Source organism: Delphinapterus leucas, chromosome 6 (assembly GCF_059928025.1).
Source record: "Delphinapterus leucas isolate spDelLeu-1000000601 "Yukka" chromosome 6, BTC_Dleu_Yukka2, whole genome shotgun sequence".
NCBI classification, from domain to species: domain Eukaryota; kingdom Metazoa; phylum Chordata; class Mammalia; order Artiodactyla; family Monodontidae; genus Delphinapterus; species Delphinapterus leucas.
The window spans coordinates 38,383,749-38,402,058 of NC_143134.1; the positions used below are offsets into that span (position 1 = coordinate 38,383,749).

Consider the following 18,310-nt stretch of genomic DNA (forward strand, 5'->3'; position numbering starts at 1 on the left):
CCTTGATGGCGGTGATGGCAGAGGCAGCAGGGGGCTCGTGGGGCTGACTGCCAGGCTGTCAGAGAGCGCTCATAAGTATGGGATTATTAAAGGTAATGGAGATCAAATATTTTGATTGATGACATTTACAAAGCATTTATTAGGCTGGCAAGTGCTAATTTGACATTGTGATTTCCTCTGCGCCCCCCACCCCTTAATTTTGGGTCTCAGTCTTATGCTTAGAAGCACCCATTTGGCGAATTTGGGTGTTAGGTATTAAATATACTATATCAGCAAGTTAAGATTCTTTGGTACCTTTGTTAATTTATAAGCTCTCTGTTTGCCATGTTCATTCATGAATTATTTTCCTGACTTAGGTTTGCATATAGGTATACTGGAAAGGAGCATTTGGTTTTTGTGCCAAGGTCCCAGAATTACAGTTGTTTCCCCAGAAAGCGTCATACAATCCAGATGCAGTAGATTCAGTCTTGTTGTTTTACTAAGGGCTTGGAAGCCTCTTTTTCATTGTCTTGCCTCCTAATTTCTTTCACAGAGGTAAGCCTCCTTTGCAGTGGACAAACTTTGACCCTTTGGAATTCCTAGAAGAGTTAAAGAAAATAAACTATCAAGTGGACAGCTGGGAGGAAATGCTGAATAAGGCTGAAGTTGGTCATGGTTACATGGACCGGCCCTGCCTCAATCCGGCTGATCCAGACTGCCCTGCCACAGCCCCCAACAAAAATGCAACCAAAGTAAGTACAGCCATTGATTGCTCCTCAGGAGGGGAAGGGAGAAAAACTTGCTATTTGCCCCCATTTTTAGTTCTATTATTTTTATTTTTAAGATTTCATTCTCAATGACTTTTTTGGTCTATGGAACTAAGTTTGTTTAAAGAGCTAAATTTTGCTGTAAGATTTGCCATACGCCTCTCATTAGCCTTGTTATTAATGTTCTCACTGAAACAAACAAGCCCTTAATGCACTGGATTTTAACAAGGCATGTGACCTGCCTACTAATTCCTGTAATTATGAGGCTGTCTTTTTATTTTTAGCCTCTTGATATGGCCCTTGTTTTGAATGGTGGGTGTCATGGATTATCCAGAAAGTATATGCACTGGCAGGAGGAACTGATTGTGGGTGGCACAGTCAAGAACAGCACTGGAAAGCTTGTCAGGTAATCCAACACACGGAGGAAAATCCAAGCCATCTATTTTTTGTCCTTTCCTCAGAAACCACTTCCCTCTGACGTCTGCAAGTGTATTTGTATTAATACTTAACTGTTACCCTAGCTAGCTGTCTGGTGTAATAGAATATTAGGAAATATTAGAGTGGACTAGACCAGCTCAAAAAAGCACCTTATGGGGAATTTTTCAAGATTTATCATTTTCATCGAGACTGTAGTTAGTGATTGTAGGATTTTAGAAGACCTACCCATGATGTTGAAAATCGGGGCAACTATAAAGTAGGCAAGAGGAATTGGTCATACCACGTGGAGTTAAATGATGTGAGCTGAACTCCATCACAGACTGTTAAAGGGAAAGACCAACGACTGACGGCTAAATAAGAATTATCCTCTGTGCACTTGTGGACTCCGCTCCGTCAAGTGTCAGGCGCTCCGTCTGAGATTTCTCCCTCGGGAGAGCTGTCGTCTGGGATTTCTGCACAAGCAAGCGTGCAGCGCTGAGCCCGGCATATCTGATCAGGCTGTCTACTCCACTACCCTTCCTGTTTCGTTGACTAGAAACTGAGAAAGGAAATTGCCTATTAATTTAATTTGGGGGTGTATCTGTAAAAGGTTTGTAAGGTTACACCTTTAATATGGTACATCAATCTATTAAATAAAATAACCATCCAGGTCCCATTTTAATGGAAACATGTGCTCACGTAGGACAGAATGGCTGCGGGTGAGTCGGGGGTGCTCGGTGGGGATTTTGCACAGTGAGAGCTGCTTCCTGGGGATGCTGATGCTGTGCCTTTTCCACCCCATCACAGTGCCCACGCCTTGCAGACCATGTTTCAGTTAATGACTCCCAAGCAAATGTACGAACACTTCAAGGGTTATGAGTATGTCTCGCACATCAACTGGAACGAGGACAAGGCAGCAGCCATCCTGGAGGCTTGGCAGAGGACGTATGTGGAGGTAAATGGGTGGCCTTCTGACGCCCTTTGAACCTGAGTACAAACCCCTTAGTTACTAAATACTTCATTTTAACGTTTTAAAGCATTGTTTTCATTAGAATTTATTTTCAAAACTGATTGTAATGCTGGGAACTTGGGAGGATGAAAACTTTTTCCTTCTCTTTATATTGAAAATCTCACTATCTGGGTGATGCTAATTCTAATTGTGATGCCCTGAAACATTTTGAGTAACCAATTGTGAACCCCAGAGCTAAGGCATAACCGTGTTTGAAAAAAACACTTGGTTAGCAAGAAAAGGTGTCTGGAAAACATTAGCAAGGCATAGAATCTGTTCACAGCTGCAATCCCCTTGGTTAGGTCATGTGACAGGAGCTGGCCTTTGTTTCCCAAGCAGTGACCTCTACTGAGCTGCATGTGACCTTTTAAAAGTGGCCAGCGAATGAAGAGGGGGAGGAGTGCCCCTAAGAATGAGTTGTTTTGGATTAGGGGGGAACTGATGGGCCCGCAAATCAGTTGTAGAGTTATGGAGAGGAGAATAGTAGTCTTAGACATAGCATAAATAAGGCTGTCGGAGAAAACTTCAATTACACAGGCTCACCGGCTCACCACAGCACCACATTCTCATTTGATTAGCAATAGCCTTCATTGTCCCAGGCTCAGGTCCTTCAACGTTAGTCCAAGTTCAAACCCCAATCATGTAGAGCTCTTTTCAAGGCATCAGACAAAAGTGGGGGTTGGCTAAAGGGGACATGTCAGCTGAGAGGTCTGTGCTCTTGAAGCTCACCGTAGCTTTAATCCCATCTGGGAATTTATCCTTGCGTTGTGACCGCAGGTAGTTCATCAAAGCGTCGCTCAGAACTCCACTCAGAAGGTGCTTTCCTTTACCACGACGACCCTGGACGACATCCTCAAGTCCTTCTCTGACGTCAGCGTCATCCGAGTGGCCAGTGGCTATTTACTGATGGTAACAATCAATTCAGTTCTCCCAGGGGGCGTTTTTGTTTTGTTTTTTAGTTTTTACCTTTCCATGACTGCCCCTGCTTTTTAACTGCTCTTAACACACACTTGCATCCAAGACAGAGAGAGCTCGGCTTCGTAACGGTTTAAAAAGTGGTCGTGTAAAGCATTTATTACCATTTGCAGTTTGCCCATCTTTGACTCGTATCATTTCGTATGATGTCTGTAATGTAAATTTTCGTTGTTGTTCGATTTAATAAGTTCTACCTTTTGATTTGGGGTGATGGGTGGGGGAAAACATTAGAATCTTTACACATTCTAATGTTTGGCTTTTGTTTTGTGTCTCCCCCTTCCTCCTCTCCCCCCCTCCTCCAACTCCCCTTCATTCCTTCACCTCCCCACCACCCTGCCCAACTGTTCTGCTTGTAGCTTGCCTATGCCTGTTTAACCATGCTGCGCTGGGACTGCTCCAAGTCCCAGGGTGCCGTGGGGCTGGCTGGTGTCCTGTTGGTTGCACTGTCAGTGGCTGCAGGATTGGGCCTGTGCTCATTGATCGGGATTTCCTTTAATGCTGCAACAACTCAGGTACTAAAGGAGCCATCCGTCTGCTGTTCATTGACAAACACCCCTCTCCGGGCTTGCCCAGTTGGCCTCCAGTGTGTCCATGTCACCTAAAGGGTCTTCCAGCCTTTTCCGCTAAGATGCCCCATTTCTCAGGGGGGTGCTGTCTCTAAATGGACCACTTGACAGTGGCAGGTCTGAATGGGCTTGTTGATTAGTTAGAGATGATGCTTCATTTATCAGTGGAATTTAGATCATTTATTCGAGTAGTGGTTCTTAACCTTGAGTATGCATTAGCATCACCTGGCGGGCTTGTGAAAACTGATTGCTGGGCCCCATCCCCAGAGTTTCTAATGCAGTCCATCTGGGGTGAGGGTGGAGAATTTGTATTTCTAGCCAGCTCCCAACACTGCTGGTCTAGACATCACGCTCTGAGAACCACTGCTTTAAATGAGTTAGATTCCTTCTCACTTTTTTTTTTTAACATCTTTATTGGAGTATAATTCCTTCTCATTTGTTAACTTAAAAAAATTGTTGTACGTGGAGCTTAGAAATAGTAATGGACAAGATCTACTGTGAGCCACAACTGCTAGACTTTGGGGTCTGACTATGAGATAAAACTAAATTCTTCACATGAGTTCATGTAAGCCGTCCTTTGGGTAAGCTCCTTGGTGTGCTGGTGGCAGTGTTTTAAATGGCTTTGTAGAATTCTCAGAACTGGACCTCACGTGTCTAATGTCACTGTGCTGTGTCTTCACTACAGGTTTTGCCATTTCTTGCTCTTGGCGTTGGTGTGGATGACGTCTTCCTTCTGGCGCATGCATTTAGTGAAACAGGACAGAATAAAAGGATCCCTTTTGAGGTAATAGAAAAACAAAAGAAGAAACCTTTGAGGACAGCAGAAGCCCCTCTCTGTTTCTGAGTGTTTGTCCTTCCACTTTTCTCAATCTGGCCCAGTAAATATTTCAGTCCCAAGTCAGATGGACACGTGACTGACTCTAAATAAGTAAAGTAAGTTAAAAGCATCTCAGGAGACTTGTTCCAAAGCGCACGTTTGTTTCTTTGGGTTTTTTGGTTACTTTGTTCGCATTTCTCCTTGCCCCTTTTTAACCATATTAAAAATGTACTTAAGTCATTATCTTGCAGCTTTGTGCTTTGGGTAGTAATAACCATGAACAACACATGACTGTGTAGATAGCACTGAAAACTTGAATTTCAGTGTTGGTGTTAGAGGGAAAGGCAGAGATATCCCTTTCTTATCCCCTCACGTCAGCATTGTAAACTACCAGTTGTCTGATTTTGCCACGTATTTGAATTGTTCACACAGTCTGTGGTCTGAGGGGCTCCGCCCTGTGCAGCTCTCAGCACTGTGGTTTCTCATCCTTAGGACAGGACCGGGGAGTGTCTCAAGCGCACGGGAGCCAGCGTGGCCCTCACATCCATCAGCAACGTCACAGCCTTCTTTATGGCTGCGTTGATCCCGATTCCCGCTCTGCGGGCGTTCTCCCTGCAGGTGAGTTTCCAGTAACTAGATCCGGGGGGGAATCTGTGAGCGCTGCGCTCAGCAGTGAGCCTTCCAGGTCTACTTTTCTCCAGTGATGTGTTTACAGTACTACCACCATGAAGTAAAGCAGCATGCCAGCTTTGGGGTCTCTTTCTTCTGGGTGGATGCTTCTTTAAGCAATAACCTTGACGCTCCCTCTGAAAGAAAGTTCTAGGGTTCTTTCTTTCCTTTGAAGCCCTATAGCTCAGAAGCCTGAGGCCTGGGTATCCTCATGGCCCAGGGCCACTCCGTGTGGGACGCCTATAAGCCCGTACTCCAGATAATCAGGAGTCCTCTGGATTGGGCCCTGGTGCACCCAGCTCTTGTTCGTCCCTGCTTCTAAACTCCACTCTCAGTTTCTGTGCTCACCCCCTTCCCCTGCTGGCTACCATCTCTTGATTTCCCTAAAGCAGCCCCCAACACAAAGCCGCTGCACAGAGCAGACTTCACGGATACGAGGATGAGGTTGCAGTGTAGCCCAGGCCAGGCCATACCTTAAAATTGAGCGTTAGATTCCTCACTGTGTGAGGAGGGATTAGCCAGCCCTTACTTGCCACCTCTCCTTCCTTGTTCTTCCTGGCCCCTCTTCTCCTTCCTTTTGGTTCCCTACCGGACTCTGAGGCTACCCAAGAAAACACAGAATTCCTCTCCCTTTCTTGCGCAGAGCAATTTGGTCCATCATTGTTCTGTTCTTTCCTTCCAAACCAGGCCCTTTCACATCTAGAGGCCTCTGAGATATGTTTCCAAAGAGCCAGCTAACATGAATTGTAAGAATGGAGAGTTCCCGCGACTGGGGATGCAGCTATGGTCAGTTCTGTGCTTGGTGTAAAGTACTGGCATTGCTCTTCAGCTGCTTGAAACTCGTGGGAAATCCTGAAATTGGTCAACGCGGCAGATAAAAGAGGCTACTTGCCCAGTTTGTGGCGTGGCCTTCCTAAGCCTGAAGTGGTTTAGGGTTTTGATTTCTCAAGGATATTACTGAGGTTTTGTGAATGAAATTCAAATTTTAAAGCTCCAACTGGTTTCCAAGAAAGATTAAAGGAGCAGTGGCTTTCCCTCTTCCTCCTCTCTTACAGTGCGATAGTAATTCATGAGATGGCCAGGTTTTTAAAGGGAACTATTTTTGATGTCGCTTTTTAAACTGTTGTTACATCCATCCAGCTTATTCATACTGCTTTACTCCTTTTAATCACCAAAAGGTTCTAAGGATTGTAACCAGGAAGAGAAATTGACAAATCATAGATTACGTTTCTATTTATATTTTTGTCAACACACTCAGCTCTTTTCTAGCCTTCAGATGTGAATCTTATTTCACTAATTACCGATGAAGGCCTAAGCAACTAGTGATCTTACTGCATTTGGGACACTAGACTTGTTTACTCTTTGGTGTAAGGTTTTGTACCCATCACTATGACCACCAGGCCCCCCCAAAAGAAAAATACTAAGAAAAGCTTATTTTATTATAAACATATAGAAAATAGAAATAGAAGTAGTGAGTGAATAAATGAATACATTAAATCTGAAAGTGGGACCAAAGTTCAAAGAAAATGAAAATATATCTAAGTGCTCAGTAATACGGAAGGTAAATAAAAGATGCCCACTAATTTATTGGTACAACTGAAGTTTTAGGATGCCTTTTGCACAGCCATGCACGTGTGCAGCACCCTTTGATAGCCTGCTCGTGTCTCGTATACAGCAGATTCTGGTACTGAGAAACTGTTCTAGAGTCTTTTAACAGTGGGACCCTCCCTCCTGCCTCTGTCCTTCTCTGCCTGCCTTTTCCCTCGCTGTTCTTTATCTGCTTTACCTCACGCTCCTTCTTTTCTTCTTGTCTCTCTCTCTCATTTTCTCCTCTCCTGTGTCAGTACAAACTGATAATTCATCAAGGCATACTGTCCTTTAATGATATCCTATGGTGTGGTGGTCTGAAAAGCTACATGAGTTTTCCTTACGCCTTTTAGAAAATCCAGTACGCTAAGTTCTCCCAAGGTAAGCACCTTACTGAGATGAAATGAATACTGTTGGTTTTGCATTTCTATTCCAAGGCACTGGAGTATCACTTTAGAAATTGCGTCTACAGCTTCTAGAAGTTCTCATTTGCTAGAGAATGGCTTCCTGTGATACTGGTTCATTCTCAGTAAACAAAAACAAAAAGTAAAAAAGAAGAATAGAAAATTTAAGAAAAAAGAGCATGCCATGAGTTTTGCAGTAGCCATCAGAAATTTTACACTTGGTTCCCTTTAAAATGTATTGACGTTTGAAATTGACCATTATATAGTTTCTCTTTACGTTAGTAACTGTGTTAAATTGTAACTTTGGGTATTCGTTTGTATTTGTATTTTCAGGATACTCTAGATTAAGCATCAGAAGGACATATCCAAAATGGTTCTGTCCAGTAATAAACCCACGTTAAAATTTTTCCTTGTGGAGCCTTTCCAATTTTGTAACCTTGCCAAAATAAATAGAATTTCTTTCCCAAAGAAACCTCCTTGTCAATCTTTATCCATCTGTCCAAATGCCACCTCTATACCAGAAAGCAGTGGCACTGTTTATAATTCTTTGAAAACGAATGCCCTACACTGGGGCTTTGCTGGTAACTGAATGGTATTTGTTCTTCAATGAAAAGTCCCAGAACAGAATGCCTTATTGTTCCAAATGGTAAGAGGGTTTAGACGAGGGCCCCTCTAGGCAGGGCCAGTTCCTCTCTGCTCTGCAAGTGTCTCAGTGGGGCCACCCATAGATGCTTTGCAGGGGAATGGGACATTTCCTTAAAGCACAGCAATTAGAATTGATTGACGGTGCAGGATCATCCCCATCATCTTTTCACATTTACTTGAAATTTCTTAAAGTGCTCTTTGCTCTAGCAGTGACACTTCTCTCTTACTGAGAAATCCTTGCCGTTTGTTTCTATTATTTCAGTGCACTTTAGAGGATGTTGAAGATCTACAACTTTCTCATCAGTAAATGTCCTACCTGTATATGTAATAAGCTGTTGGACAGTAAGTTTAGATGGGAAGCTACCTTGGGTTTCTTCTTTCATTTCTCCATTTCCACCACAAAGAGACCAAGCAAGATGCCCATCAAATTTCTCTGATGGATGAGGCTGGTATCAGATACATTCCCCAGCCATGGCGGAAAGCATCAGTGTTGTTTTGGCCACAGCGTCTGGGACACCTGTATACACCTGCATGGCTTATCTTTTCACAGTCTCTGTCCTCATCCCCAGGAACTTCTGTTCAAAATGAGATGCCCAGAGTTTCTTGTCTGCAATTACACTCCTGAATTCTAAGCATGACCGTAATAAAAAGAAAAGCTGACAGGATTCCACCCCCCCCCAAGATTAAGTTTTCCTGGAAAACCCTTGAGGATCAGACGCATTCTCCCCTATGTTCTGATTGGTCAGGAACCCTAACCCTGCCCCCGTGTCTGTCCCTTCAGGAGGTGATCAGATCTAACGAGAACTCCCAGGTCCCAGCTGGGCTGGGGGCTTAGGCATCAAGCCTGTGTTTGAATCCAATTTACTGGGAGCCTCAGGCAGGTGACCTTCCTCTGCACCACGGGTCTTTATTAGGTAAAGGGTCGACAGCAGGACTAATGTCTGCCTCCTGGTTGCTGTAAGAATCGAACGGATCGTGTGTAACTTAACTACCTGACCTCCCATCACTCCTCCTCCTTTCTCTTCCCTCAACAGAATTTTAAACCCAGCAGTACTGCATAGCTTTTAAACTCAGACACGGCCTATCGGATTTCCTCCATGCATCCTTCCTCCCTGGTCCTCCCCAAATCCTTTTTTGTCTTCTCCATCTCCCAAGAAACCTTTTCTGGCCACTCTCCCCACCCCCCGTGTACCCCCACCTGCATGCTCCCCTCCTCTGAGCCACTCTGGAACCCTGGCATGCTTCTATTACTACATTTGTCAGCCTAGCTTGTAATTTGTTTATAGTTCTGGCTGTGTCTTTCCTTGAGAGCAGGATTTTGTCTTATTTATCTTTGTGTCTTCCGTACCCAATACGCTGCCCAGACTTTTCTTTTTTCTATTTGCCTCTTAGATAAATCCTCTAGTCGAAATAGTGATTTGCTTATAACATGTTAAGCAGGTCTTTAAAGTTACGTTATATACATTAGAGTGGCCAGTTAACATGTTTCATATATTTTGAATTGATGAGGAATTTTCAAGGCAGACGAAGAAGAGAGGGGTTGGGTCATTTTTAGGAGACTCGTGGTTATTTTTTGGTTTTGTAGACTTGACAGGGAATTAATTATCGAAAAAAGCATCTCTCCAGAACTTGGGCTTGCTATTTCACCTCAAGCATAAATTCACAAGTTACTATCCAGAGACCTTTGCAAGGTTCTCCCCTGGTATTGTTCGGTACCAGTTGTAATCGGGTTTTCTTTTCTCACCCTGAAACGTTTACCCAGTTTGAGAAGGTTTTAGAACTAAGCAGTTCTTTGAAAAACCTTGTAAGAGTTTTTATTTTTCAAAAAAAACTTTCTGATGATTTCTTGGTTACTTAGCACTCCAGTTGCATTTTTCATCATGCTGCTGCTTTCCATGCCTTTCTGTACGGGAGAGCCCTTTCAACTGTCCTCTGTTGACTTTCCCCTATTAACAGCCCAATTGTGTAATTTTTACTAGGTCAGCAGGAGATTTGCCAAAGCACTACAGAATCTAGCCCTGTGTTTATTCTAGGTTATGGAGTGACTTTTGAATCCGTACTTATTTATTCTGCATACTAGAATCACACACAGGAATTTCTGCTTAACTCTCCTTGACCTTTTATGTTACTGCGCTCGCACACCCCACAGGCTACTCCAGAGGCTATTTGGAATGTGCCTATTAAAAACCTCGGGGGAGGTGTTTGAATTTTTATTTTGTGTTTTAAAGGTGACATTTGGATATACTCGATCCACTTTATATATAAATTTTCTAAGTGTAAAATCAGGGCTACGTGAACTCTTAGAAATGTTCTAAGAGGAAAATGTTTCTTTTTATCTTAAAGTAAAACATTTCAAGCATATTCTCTGTTCTGCTTTTGTCAGTTTGGTTTAGTTTAGTTCCTGTGTTTGTACCCTATGGGCTCATGGAATTATTAGAGATGGAAAGGAATGATGGGGGCCTCTATTCTAGTCAAATGGTCTCTTAATGAAGGACGAGAAGCAAAGTGATGAGAAACTCCAGCATCTATTTCAGGCTTAAACACCTCAGTTAGGAAAGTGAAAGAAAGATTTTGTTTAAAGCATCTTTATTTTCAAAGCAGTCCTCTGACTGGGAGGAAATGTATTAGTGACCTCTACATTTTTTTTTTCTCCCAGGCGGCTGTAGTAGTGGTATTCAATTTTGCTATGGTTCTGCTGATTTTTCCTGCAATTCTCAGCATGGATTTGTATCGACGTGAGGACAGGAGATTGGATATTTTCTGCTGTTTTACAAGGTACATTTTCTGGCCCCTGTGGCCTTTATTTATTGGGAGCAGAGTGGTAATGTTTAAGGAAATTTTCAGTCTGTGAACTTAGAAGGAAGCGTAGTTAACAGTGTGCTGAACGCAGGGGAGATAATGGACAGAGGATGCTTCCTCTGGGGGACATCGGAGTCACTGGGGTTCTCGCCTCCCTCAACTGAACATTCTTACAGCCCCGAGGCTGTGATACACATGGTCATTGTTTACCACACACCCGTACTGCTGATTGTTGGGAATGCGTTGTATCTCTATGGATTAGGGCAGAACGAAGGTTGAAAACCACCATCTGGAAAACATATCACCCTTTGGGTGGTTTGGTTTTGGGTTTTTTTTTTTAAAGGAATTATGCATTAAGAGGTTCGTCAGCATTTCACTTGATTTCTGTCAGCCAAATTCAGGATCAACCATCCATTTGGCCTCCTTTGATTGACTCACGTCTGTGTCCGAATAGGTAAACCGGATGGTGTTTGTGGAGTTCAGTGCTATGTTTTGCTCCTAAATCAGAGCTGTGTAAAGTGAATAATGTCAGTCATTGGCAGAAATGAAAGCACCGTTTCCCTGTTTCGGTATACCATTCCAACATATTTCCCCCTCTTTCAGCCCCTGTGTCAGCAGAGTGATTCAGGTTGAACCCCAGGCCTACACAGAGACTCACAATAACACCCGCTACAGCCCCCCGCCCCCCTACAGCAGCCACAGCTTCGCCCACGAAACCCAGATCACCATGCAATCCACGGTGCAGCTGCGCACAGAGTACGACCCACACACGCACGTGTACTACACCACTGCCGAGCCGCGCTCCGAGATCTCCGTGCAGCCCGTCACCGTGGCCCAGGACACGCTCAGCTGCCAGAGCCCCGAGAGCACCAGCTCCACGAGGGACCTGCTCTCCCAGTTCTCTGACTCTAGCCTCCACTGCCTTGAGCCCCCCTGCAGCAGGTGGACACTCTCATCTTTTGCCGAGAAGCACTATGCCCCTTTCCTCTTGAAACCAAAAGCCAAGGTAATTACCAAAACAGAAGACCCCTACTGTCTGCAAAAAATAACAGAGCAGGCGCCTTTGGAATTCATCAGATTGCTTCCTCAGATGTGACATATTTCAGGCCTCCTAACGAGTCAGTCCATTTAGAGCTCGAGGCCATTTTAATGAGCTCATCTTCTACAGGAGTGCATCTCTATGTGGCAAATGTTTCTTTCCATTTACAGCAACTCCTTGCATTTTAAAGATTTTATTCTAAATGAGCTTGTTTAAAAAAATGCGATTACCGGGCTTCCCTGGTGGCGCAGTGGTTGAGAGTCCGCCTACCGATGCAGGGGACACGGGTTCTTGCCCCAGTCCGGGAAGATCCCATGTGCCGCGCAGCGGCTGGGCCCGTGAGCCATGGCCGCTGGGCCTGCGCGTCCGGAGCCTGTGCTCCGCGACGGGAGAGGCCACAGCAGTGAGAGGCCTGTGTACCGCCAAAAAAAAAAAGCAAAATTACCATGATTTTATGTTTTTTCCTCTGGGAAAACGACCCCTACACTGTACATCCGGATAGTGTGATGGTAAGAGTGAGGTATAAACCAAACAGCTCATCTTTGTCAAGGGAGAGTCGGTTATGTTCCTCCGGGTCTGATCTCGGGCCCCTTATTCTGTTGCAGGTCGTGGTGATCTTCCTTTTCCTGGGCCTGCTGGGGGTCAGCCTTTATGGGACCACCCGAGTGCGTGATGGGCTGGACCTTACAGACATTGTGCCTCGGGAAACTAGAGAATATGACTTTATTGCTGCACAGTTCAAATACTTCTCTTTCTACAACATGTATATAGTCACTCAGAAGGCAGACTACCCCAATATCCAGCACTTACTTTACGACCTTCATAAGAGTTTCAGTAATGTGAAGTATGTCATGTTGGAAGAAAATAAACAGCTTCCCAAAATGTGGCTGCACTACTTCAGAGACTGGCTCCAAGGTAAGATGCTGCTGGAGGGCCCTTGTCCTTTGTAAACATTCACCATGTGGTCTTTGGTGTGTTCAGCTTCTACAAGTTCCCTTTGTTCACTTGATTAAAGTGTTAGATTATAATGTAACACTGACATGTTTCATTGATTTCTCATTGTTGCTGAAAATTCTTATATAGACTCTTTCTGGGGCAGCTCCCAAATCTGGTTTTTACCTATAAAACGATGCAAACAGTTCAAATGGCTGATTCAGGAACTTCTGTAAGAATTTATGAGTACACAGGATAAATGAACAGATGTTCTTAGAATCACTGAATACGTCCATATTCAGTCAGCAGTTAGGGGCAACTTTAGGCCGTCTTTCTCTCCAGTCGACTACTACTTCCTAGAAATGTTTCTAAGAGCAAGGTGAGAAGCTGAGAAAGGCATTTTAAAGCAGGAAATGGGAAAGTAGGTTATAAAATACGGAGCTGGATGCTTCTAGTACTCTTTTTTTTTTTTTTTTTTTAATGGTGGCTAGTTTGGTGACCAAGTGAAATCCAAGTGTTAATGGAATTTCTAGGCTGACTCACTGCCAAATTGTAACTTACTACGTCAGTAGTTTTGCATCATTGGTGAATATAATTTAAAATTCCGTATTTTGACCATCTTTTGACTTAACATATGGAGTAAGCTCAATTGCTTGATCACATCTCATAGTATATCATAAATAATCAATTTCTGCTTTAAAATGCCTTCTCAGCTTCTGACCTTGCCCTTCGAAACATTTCTAGGAAATAGTAGTCGACTGGAGAGAAAGACGGCCTAAACTTGCTCCTAACTGCTGACTGAATATGGATGTATTCAGTGATTCTAAGAACATCTGTTCATTTATTCTGTGTTGACACATGCAAAGTAAAGTGGAGAATCAAGATAATTATCTACACAATTCAAGCAAAAATACTCTTACTGAAATACCCAAATAATTATGGCCCCAACATTTTTTGGCTTAAGTTATCCAAATGATTGTCTTAATTTCCCACTTAATTAGGCTTGTTTAAACACAGATTTAAGTGCCTTTTTTGGTCTTAAGTCAATACACTTGTATGTAAAGATTAAGCAGCCAATTTCCCTGTGAGTTTGCATGAAATGGTAAACAACTTGAATTTGATTGAAAATTCTTCAGTACGGTTTCTGTCTTTGACTCGTGTTCCTAGAATTTTGTTCGTGCATGTATTACCAGATTTGACCTCTTTTTCTGAGGAAGGCGAAGAGAACTACATAACATTAACATTATTTTTTAACATGCTCGTGAGATTAACTTGAATTTGTTCCCAGTCTTATTTTTTACAGTAGTTTGGGAAGCAGTGGTTTTTTTTTTGTTTTTTTTTTTTCAGATGATGAATCAAAAGAAGACTAGAAAGTTGAGAGATTCCCTGCTTTTCATTTTTCCCCCTTTGGCCAAAGACATGCAAATAACTTGCCACAAATAACAAAGAGATCTGCAGAGCACTGCCAGTATCTGAGCAAAGAAGGGTTATCGTGGAATTGATTTCAGTGTCTTCGGCCATTCCTTTGAATGTTCAATATGGCATGTTAGGCGGAGCTTTGGAAGAGGGTAGAGGGGCATTGTCTCCAGGCAGTGCAGAGGGCTAACCTTTTTTATAGCCTATTGTAAATTATCCCCATGCTTTCATCCCTTTGAAGACCTAAAGCAGTTGGACTTGGGAATCTTTTTAAAAGGTGCATTTGAATCATGTTTTGATTGCTAAGTGAACAGCACCCACCTAGACCAAGTAAGATCCATTCATGCCCACTGGTCGGCATCCCAGCCAGCCCTAGGCCTCTGCCTCTGACTCTACCAAGGTCCGGCAGAGCAGTGCACACGGGATGGCCAGATCCTGGGACCACCGGCTGCCTAGACATTTTTCAGGCCTGTTGAGTGGCTGATTTGGTCTTTGAACATTTCCTCTTAGGAAGTAGTTATCCTTGAGTCAGCTTTCCTTCAAAGCACTTTGTGTGGTTGCTAAGTGATGGGACCCTCATTAGTTTTTAATGGAATTGACCATTACAGACCACGTCATCCCATTGGTCTTTAGCAACATTCCAGTAGTTTGGGGGGGGGAGGGATTTACTCATAAAAATGTATAATGGTAATACAGAAATCATCTCAAATGTCACCTTTAAGCATACATGCAAATAAGGCGACCTTGGAGATAAAAACCACACTGTACACATGGTATTTGTTTATATTTCACACTGATATATGCAAATAAAATTTAGATTAGCATTTTCTTTTTAGCGTCCTGTATCAAAGAAAAATTGGCAGTTGAGATAATTAACTCAGAACTTCACACTAGAAAATAATTTCTAGTATAAAATATTTTAAATGAAAAAGTTCTAGCTAAAACTTTCATGTTTTGCCATAAAATAAGTGAAACGTCACAGTTCTTTCCTACAGTATGCATGTGTTGGAATGTGAAATATTTGGCCAAGGGAAGAAGCAAATCTTTGTTCCTTGTTTTGTGTCAAGACTGTATAGTGTGCGTGCACTTAGGCCAAACCATTGTTACTTGAGCCTTTTGAGAATTAATCAGAAAATAATACACTAATTATGAAAGAACTTAACTTTTCTGTGAAGTCAGTGATTATTTCTCATTCATCGTGAAGCCCCCAGCAGAGTGAATGGCGAGTAGGGGGCCAGCAGCGTAGGTGATGAGTTGAGTGGAATTGCCAACAGGGTTGACTTCCCCAAATCAGATCTTTCTTTCCTTGTTTCACTCTAGGGTGTCCCCAGAGTCGTAGAGTATAAATATCTTAAAACCGCACTCAGATTTTTGGGGCCCCCTATTTGCCACCAGATGTCATTGGTGCCCACGTTAACTCTGCTATCAACAGATGTTTTGTTTCCTGGGCACCATAGTGCATTCAGGGCGATTTAGAGCATTCGTGGTTCCAGCTGACTCTGGAAGAGCCTGCCTGGGTTCAAAGCTTAGCTCCAGCACTTACCTGCTGGATGACTTTCCTCAAGTTACTTCACGTTCCCAAGCCTCATCTGTAAAGTGGGAACCATCATACTAGTAGGTTATCTCATGAGGTCGTTTTAAGAATTAAACGAGGGGTAATCAATGTAAACTGCTTAGACAGCCCCACACTCACAGTAAGCGTGAGCTCTGCTCCTCAGGGTGGCAGGTCAAGAGGAAAGGGTTAAAGTGCCATACAGGCCACAAAGTGATGGAAATTCTATTATGGTGAGGAAAAGAAAACAGGCCTCTTTTCTGGTAGGGGTTGTTTTTTTCTCTCCTGTTTATTTTTTTCAAAAACAGGAAAAAAAAAGGCTTTAGGTAATAAAATAACGTCTGTTCAGTACTGATGGTTGTATGCATGCCTCGCTATGAAAAACAGTCTGTGTGAGAGGGGAGCGCAGCCATCCCGGTGGTCTCCCCGCCCGGCCCCGCGGCCACTCCACGTTCCCCGAACAGGGCTGCCTTTCACCACCGAGCCCGAAGCCCTCATCCCCAAATTGTTCCTGTGAAAACAACGCCCACAGCAATGTCGGAAGGAAGGTTTAGTTGGGACAGAGAGAGAGAACAAGAGAGAGAGAGAGAGAGAGAGTCCTGTGTTCCCTTCTCCCCCCAACTTCAAACCCCAAGAGTTTAACCATTTTAAGCACGAACGGAACCAGTTCTGTGTGTTGCGGGGAACGGGGGCGTGTCGTGAAATGAAACAAACCCTCCTCCCTCCTTACTGGCCACGTCTAACCCGTGCACGTGCAGCTTGTTCAGAAGATGTGGCTTCCTGGGCTGCTGGGGCTTGGGAGCTCAACGTGGGAGGTGGTTTGGGGGAGCAGGGCGACGGAAGAGGGGGGGCGGTGTCAGAGGAGAGTGTGTGCAAGCCAGCAATTGCTCAGACCCGAGGGCCGGGTCACCAGGGCCCTGTTTTCTCTTCCAACACGCTTATCTCTTTACAGCTGTAGCCAAACCGTCAGGTCTGTAATGATGGTTTTGATTACAGAAGCCAAGCGCAGCTGTGTGTGGTGGGCTGGTGGGCGCGCCCATCCCCCAAGCCCAGAAAGCTTCCCCTCCTTGGCCTTGCGGTTTGTCATCTGTTCTCACAGAGCCCCCTTCTATTGGCCTGTGGCTTCCTGTTCTCAGTATGATCCAAATTTACCCTGTGAGGTATTTCCCTGCACACACATGCACACAAGATCCCTCCTCCTCTCTCCTCCACAGCCCCTCTTGGAGGAAGGGTGGCAGAGAGGAAGAGAACAGTCCAGAGTGAATCGGTGTCGGCTGTGATCTTTACACAACCTGGCAGCCGATCCCACAGCTTGTATTAGCTCCACAAGTCGAACAGATGGAACAAATTGACAGAATCATGTTCACTCACCCAGGGCTGGAGAAGCAACTGAGTTGCTGTTTGAAGTCAGGAGTTTGAATGTGTTTTTCCTGCTCTGAGTGGAATTTCTGGTTGTATCGAAGAACCCATGGCTTAGTACCTGACGTGGCACGAAACACTGAATGGGCCTGGCGTGTCTTTCTCACCCAGCCCTCTTGCTTTCTTTTGTCATGGGGGAGAAGAAGGGGAGTTAGGGGGGCTTTTTGAGGTAAAACGTGTATTTGTTTCCTAGAAGTGAATACTCTCCCCTTCTGCCTTTGAGGCGGTGATTATCAGCAACTTGAAGTTCATTCACGAAAAATCTAATAATGTCACATGAAGTCAAATACGACTAGAATACAGAGTGTTTGGGGTTGATGGCAAACGCTCCGCTGTCCTCAGAGCACCCTGTTAGGGCCAGGATCATTCTGGATAAGAGTTATAATGTATTACACACATTTGCCTTTTCTAGGACTTCAGGATGCATTTGACAGTGACTGGGAAACTGGGAAAATCATGCCAAACAATTACAAAAATGGATCAGATGATGGGGTCCTTGCCTACAAACTCCTGGTGCAAACCGGCAGCCGTGATAAGCCCATCGACATCAGCCAGGTACGCTCACCGCCTTACACCATGGGAGCTTCGGAGAGCGTCGTTGAAAAGGGATTTGGGGCAACTGCCACTGAAGACTGCTTGACAGCATGCGATCCCAGCCTGTGCTCTCTGCAGATCCGAGGCATCGGGGGCTGGAAGAATGAATATTGAGTTGGCTCTAATTCTCTTCATTCCACCAGCAGATCGGATGACTGCAGGCAACCCAGAGAGCCTCACCTTGCTCATCTGTCAAGTGGGGACAAGTGTGTTACTTACCTTCAGAGCAATTGTCAGAAGAAAGTATAGTTGAGGCAATGCAGACTCTTTCAGACGTTAGACATACTGTGTTGCATTGTTCTCTTTCGAATTCTTATGCTTGTTACCGTGTCAGTCTTGGTTTTATTCAAACTTGGAAAGGTGGGATCCATTGGGGAGCAGAATTTGAAAGAATGGAATTTGGCGTGGATGGATGGGTTAGGGAAGGATAGAAGGATAGGGAGATTTGTTGTGTTTGATTCCTTTGCATCGCTGTGGCCTAAGGGGCAGAGGAGGACAGACAGATTGCTCTCTCATCAGCGAGGCAGATGGAAATCCTTGGAATCTGAGTGGACTCACTGTTGTGCTTACCCCCTAAGTAAGAAGAGCTGTTTCTATCTGGTAATCATATTCTCCAGCTGCGTTTGCCTCTTGGCTGTGACACTTGGATTCCGGCATCTCCCTTTTGATTCCTTGGGCATGCTGGGGAGGGCGTTTGGACCCTTCAGATTTCAGATGAGGCCA

The 18,310-nt window shown here is 44.2% G+C and overlaps 1 protein-coding gene across 4 annotated transcripts in view; it reads left to right on the top strand.

Moving 5' to 3' along the window:
- Nucleotides 1-18,310, top strand: part of PTCH1 (patched 1) — a 59,307-nt gene that overhangs the window by 23,279 nt on the left and 17,718 nt on the right. For all 4 annotated transcript variants that reach the window (XM_022558867.2, XM_089913021.1, XM_089913022.1 and 1 more), the window contains exons 6-16: nt 533-731; nt 1,031-1,152; nt 1,971-2,118; nt 2,950-3,081; nt 3,504-3,659; nt 4,399-4,497; nt 5,023-5,148; nt 10,492-10,610; nt 11,238-11,640; nt 12,279-12,588; nt 17,406-17,548. In XM_022558867.2, the coding sequence (XP_022414575.2) occupies nt 533-731; nt 1,031-1,152; nt 1,971-2,118; nt 2,950-3,081; nt 3,504-3,659; nt 4,399-4,497; nt 5,023-5,148; nt 10,492-10,610; nt 11,238-11,640; nt 12,279-12,588; nt 17,406-17,548 (1,957 nt within the window). The remainder of the gene's footprint in view (nt 1-532; nt 732-1,030; nt 1,153-1,970; nt 2,119-2,949; nt 3,082-3,503; nt 3,660-4,398; nt 4,498-5,022; nt 5,149-10,491; nt 10,611-11,237; nt 11,641-12,278; nt 12,589-17,405; nt 17,549-18,310) is intronic.